Source organism: Gadus chalcogrammus, chromosome 4 (assembly GCF_026213295.1).
Source record: "Gadus chalcogrammus isolate NIFS_2021 chromosome 4, NIFS_Gcha_1.0, whole genome shotgun sequence".
Classification (NCBI taxonomy): Eukaryota; Metazoa; Chordata; class Actinopteri; order Gadiformes; family Gadidae; genus Gadus; species Gadus chalcogrammus.
Window position 1 is genome coordinate 18,776,419 of NC_079415.1, and position 5,373 is coordinate 18,781,791.

Here is a 5,373-nt window from a genome sequence, read left to right on the forward strand (position 1 = left end):
TTCATCATGGAAGAGAATAACAGGAAATATAAAAAAAGACGAAGAGAATTTATCCAACACGCAGCGAAGAACTTGGAATGATGTTTTGTATGATTGATAGTCATACACAGTTGTATTGAGAGAATAATTGACGTGTGTGTGTGTTAGATAGGCATTATTATTTAACTATTTGGATTTACATCAACACCTATTAACAGGACAAACAAACACTTGTCTCTTCATCAACCAAAGTATAATTTAGTTATTTTTCCAACAACGACAAAATATGATTGATTTTCCATTGTTAAGTGGGTTTAATGCTTTGAACTGATCATTACTCATGAACTGATCATATATTGTTTACTCTATATTATTTAGTAAGATATGAATCTCTCTCTAAATGTATACATTTTCTTTAATCTCTATAATCTTCATTAATTAAATATGTTAGAGGTTAAAAGATACAAACAGAAAATAAACAAACGTGAATTAACGTTTAAAAGGACAGATAAACGTCCTTTTTTATTTATTTAATTCCATGGCGTTAGCCAAATAAGCACACGTGTAGGCTACCTCTCATTAATACTTACCTCAAAACAAAATGTTGCTTGTGTAAAAACACTAAAAGTGTTTTTGTCATAAATATAAGGCTACTGTGAAGCGCCTTTGAGTTCCACTAGAGGTCACCAGAGAGATGAACAAGGGGCCGACGGGAAGACACTCGAGCCACGGTAAAACTAACGGATGTTAATTGTTGCTTTGGTTGTTGAAGTTGTGGTTTTTTATGTTGAAATATATATTTTTAAAGATTTACGATTTACAAAAATATGTAAAATAAATAAATGCAAATGTTTAAGTACTCCAGGAAGTTGACGTCGCTTTGCGGTATTGCGTCACTCTCAAGCGCCAATACAACTCATCTGAGGAACACTTAACGGAGGCATAAGCATGGCAGTGGACATGAGATTGCCAACTTTTCGCAGTGATTCGCGCTCTGTTTCTCTTTTTGATCGTAAAGGGAGTAAAGACCTTGTCGTCCCAGGGGATGTTATCACAACAGATACAGGCTTCATGAGGTTCGTAGCAATTAGTAACTTATAAACGTATGGTGATGGATGGAGCTGCTAACATTATCAGCTCCAATTCCTTTTTTTTTTTTTTTGCACGTACCTGGACGATGATAACCTGATGTTTTCTCCCTAATTTCCAGGGGACATGGCACGTACCTGGACGATGATAACCTGATGTTTTCTCCCTGATTTCCAGGGGCCATGGCACGTACCTGGACGATGATAACCTGACAGCTTCAGTGGCCGGAGAGGTAGAGAGGGTAGACAAACTGATCTGTGTGAAACCTCTAAAGACCAGGTAAGTGAACCATTGGTGATTGTCCTACATGTATGTACTTAGCTACCAGGGCATGATACTTGTACTTTGGGTTAAGTCTCCATTTTAAACCACAGATTCAATGGAGAGGTTGGAGATGTCGTTGTTGGTCGCATCACTGAGGTACATTTCCTCTTTAATTGTATAATTTATAATAACAAAAAAGGTTTGAGTTAGTGTGGTGGAACGTTATATATGTACTGTCATGAGCTGTCTCAAAGTGTTGTTTGAAAATGTGTTTTCAGGTGCAACAGAAACGGTGGAAGGTGGAGACAAACTCCCGCCTGGATTCAGTTCTTCTGCTGTCGTCAGTCAATCTGCCCGGTGGAGAGCTGGTTAGTCGCTCAACTTGTAAAACACATATGAGTTACTGTACTTGGGTTATTTAGAGGCAGAGTTTTATGGAGAGCTAGAACATTGAAAAGTCTATATTGTGATCTTGAGGGGCAGATTTGGACAAGCGGGCTTGGGTTGGAGAAAATAATGATGTCATCGTTGGCTGGTTATTTATTCACTTAGAGACGAAGATGTGCAGAGGACGAGCTGACCATGAGATCATATCTCCAGGAAGGAGATCTCATCAGTGTAAGCTCCCGTTCCTTCACTATAAACCACGATATGATAAAGTAGTGTACAATATACTGTTAAAGTTGTCATGCTGTATAGGTGTTGTTCCAGCCCCTGACTTCATAATCCTGTCTGCTTGGTCTGTTTTTCAGGCGGAGGTGCAGTCGGTCTATGCAGACGGAGCACTGCTGCTCCACACTCGAAGTTTAAAGTATGGAAAAGTAAGTTGTTTCAATTATAGTTATTATTTAATATTGTAATTCAATGAATCCATAAATCAATTGGCATGATACAAACTGTCTGTTTTGCAAATAAATTCATGAGTTGAACTCAATACAAATTTCCCACATATGATTTTCTGGATTCATTTCCAACTTGGATGTTTATAACTTCTTTTGGTATTTATGTTTCTCTCTTGTAAAATGTTGTGTGATAAAGATTTTTCATACAGACAACACTGAATGCAAAGTAACCCCTGATTTACTATTGAGCCACTGTAAATAAAATGAGTCCTTGTTTGAGTATATCAAATGAAACACAAATCTATCCTTTTCATGTTCTCCTCATCGTTAGCTGGGGCAAGGAGTGCTTGTTCAGATCTCTCCATCGCTGATTAAAAGACAGAAGACTCATTTCCACCACCTTCCGTGTGGAGCCTCCATCATCCTGGGCAACAACGGCTTTGTGTGGCTGTACCCCACCCCGGGCCAGCAGGACGAGGAGGCCGGGGGCTTCTTCACCAGCCTGGAGGTGAGGTCCTGTGAACCACCAAAAATCATCCCCATCAAAGTCATTATATAATAGCGAGCAAAACCAAGAAATGTTTGATTAAATGCAAGTAATTTCAATGTTATTGACATGTAGTGGGACCAGAATGTCTGATATTTTGACGTTGGGATAAAATGATATCCAGATGGCTGATATCGGTTTGTAATATTCTTTTTGGTAGATGGCGGAAAACATTCGGTCCCATGCTGATGAATTTATATGTAAAGAAAAATAAATATGATACATACAGATCTATTTTGTTGTTGTTGATGTAATGACTCTGTAACAAATACAATATCTGCCAGTAAATTCACATCTGTGGCAGTATATGCAGTAGTTTAGCGTTAGGGTTAGTAGTTTAAATCCTTGCAATGACCTTTTGTGTTCTCCTCCCTTTAGCCCATCTCCCTGTCTGACCGGGAGGTGATCTCCCGACTGAGGAACTGTCTCCTGGCGCTGTCAGCACATAAAGTCCTCCTGTATGACACCAGTGTGCTCTACTGCTATGAGGTCTCTCTGTCACAGCAGGTGAGGGAGCCAACACTCGCTGGACGATTTTTAATAATAATCCACTTGTCTTTTTGTGCTCCAAAATGTTAAAACCAAATTGTACCAAAGGTCAGGTCACTTATATGCATGTCATGTTGACTTGTCTCTGCAGGTCAAGGACATCCTGAAACCAGAAGTGATGGAGGAGATAGTGATGATGACGCAGCAGAAACTCGTGGAACACGAGGGTTAAACATGGACCCTCTGCCCACATCATATCTCGGATTCATTGTCCCAAAACTCTGCATTCTGAGATTGGGAAACCACTCAACCCTAGATGACCAGTAATAAATTGTTATTCCAATTCAACATGTGCTGAATTTGGTTGATGACCAGAAGTTTTCAAGGATATACAGTTTTGAAAGATAATTTCAAAACAAATGAATCGTGTAGGTTTTTTTTATGTATGAAAACGATTTCTCTTTCCTGATTTGTTTGTAAGCAATATATCTGTTATCATTTAATATATTTGTGAAATGTGAAAAATCTCAAGAACTACAGAAATCAGTTTATACTTTTTCCAAGAAATATTACTCAATATCGGAATTGCTTGTTTGTTTTGATAACCATTTACAAATTCAAGATTTTACTTTGTCACTGTGGAGCCACTGTCAGGATGCACATCGAATCATTGATGCAATCCCAAGATCCAATGGATTCCAATGGCTAACAAAAATGTTCCCACCGCGCTCCAGGCGCACACGGTACTAGCCCACGCACGTTCTGTGACGTAGAGCGTAGCCCCGCCCACATAGTTCGCTAAACCCAGCATATGGAAACATGGCGGCCCTGGCGACAACTATTCGGCCAAACTTTATCACTTATTTGCACGTGAGTCGAATGAACACCTTTTAGACCCGAGAGGGTTCTCAAGAATAGTTTGTCAACTGTATACGTGGGGAACGTTCTACACGAACAGCCCACACAGCGCTGTAGCGGACCCCAGAGTGGCTACCCCCGAGCCGAGCCGTGATTCGGGACCGGGACTGGGTGCCTGGTCCGGGGCTCCGCAGGACGGGGAGAGGGGACACGGAAGTCTGCAAACTAATTGAACGCTTGTGTTTGGTCAGAATAAAACTGCTTCTTCATGACGGGATGCTGACATGTTCCAAGGGATATCGCCATGGTTATACATGGTTAGTGTCGTGATGGCGACGCATCGGTAGCCAACTGTTGACTGTTCCGAAGTGCCTTTAAAGTGAGTCGCGGTGCATACCGCCAGCTAACGTTAGCTCCTAGTGCTATCCCCGTTATTAGCTTTAAGTAGCCCACTTGGCAATAATGTAAACTAATGGTTGGTTTTTAATTGTCTTTTCATATTGTTTAGTCAGTACACAGAACTAACTTAATCTGTGTTTAGGGAATGTTTTACAACTTCAGATGTGACCACCATCAGCAGGGATTTGATATAGCGAGCAGAGATGTAGTTTTCTTTAATGTAGTGTTTTTTTCAGGGTTATTTATTAAAAGCTATAGTTATTAAGTCCACAACTCTGAATGCCATACTTGCCAAACAGCCAAACTCTTCACATTTGTTAGTATGATCTGCAATGCAGCATTTAGCAAAATATGTTACCTTTACATGTTTATTTTATTGATTATATAGAGAAAAGTAAAGAATAACGTTAGTCAAATCCAATAGAAAAAAACTTGGGCAACCATGGGCAATTTAGAACCAGCATTGCAGTATCTGGTCCTAAATGTGACTATGTCGAAGCAGAGTCACTCCTGTAGCGGTTGTTCTGTGTCACTGATGGGTATTGCTTGGTAATTGGCCTTTCCTTTACTGTAGCTATATTTCAACATTGTGCAAAAGTACTGTGCTCTTATTTTCCAAAAGCCATGTCTTTGGAGAACAGGCATTCATTCCTACCTTACGCTCATCCCGGTCTTGAATGCATTTGCACTCTTGGAAAGCCATACAGCGGTCGTGTCGGACATCATCCCTGAACCTGGATGCTTTTCTCCCAGATTCAAAGACTCAGTAGCCCTCCTCCTCTATATGCCACTAATGTTTGACTAAGAAAGTACAACCACACCGTGCAGGATTGATCCTCACTACCTGGACCCAGGAGAGCCTAGACCAAGCCAGGGAAGGAACTTTGGTTTCCCCCAGAACCCCCC

At 40.5% G+C, this 5,373-nt stretch overlaps 1 protein-coding gene across 1 annotated transcript; it reads left to right on the top strand.

Moving 5' to 3' along the window:
- The first annotated feature begins 870 nt into the window (after window positions 1-870).
- On the top strand, window positions 871-3,792 carry exosc2 (exosome component 2). The gene is made up of 9 exons (XM_056589508.1): window positions 871-1,055; window positions 1,246-1,347; window positions 1,443-1,488; window positions 1,611-1,700; window positions 1,885-1,950; window positions 2,085-2,153; window positions 2,506-2,682; window positions 3,100-3,228; window positions 3,362-3,792. Exons 1-9 carry the CDS (start codon window positions 928-930, stop codon window positions 3,440-3,442), a joined length of 888 nt encoding a protein of 295 aa, XP_056445483.1. The 5' UTR covers window positions 871-927; the 3' UTR covers window positions 3,443-3,792.
- Window positions 3,793-5,373: the final 1,581 nt, after the last annotated feature.

Bases quoted from the DNA above. Each gene is read 5' to 3' on its own strand.
- exosc2 (XM_056589508.1), top strand. From the start codon at position 928: ATGGCAGTGGACATGAGATTGCCAACTTTTCGCAGTGATTCGCGCTCT. The intron at 1,951-2,084 runs GTAAGCTCCCGT...TCTGTTTTTCAG, and splicing joins AGGAAGGAGATCTCATCAGT to GCGGAGGTGCAGTCGGTCTA. The intron at 3,229-3,361 runs GTGAGGGAGCCA...TTGTCTCTGCAG, and splicing joins AGGTCTCTCTGTCACAGCAG to GTCAAGGACATCCTGAAACC.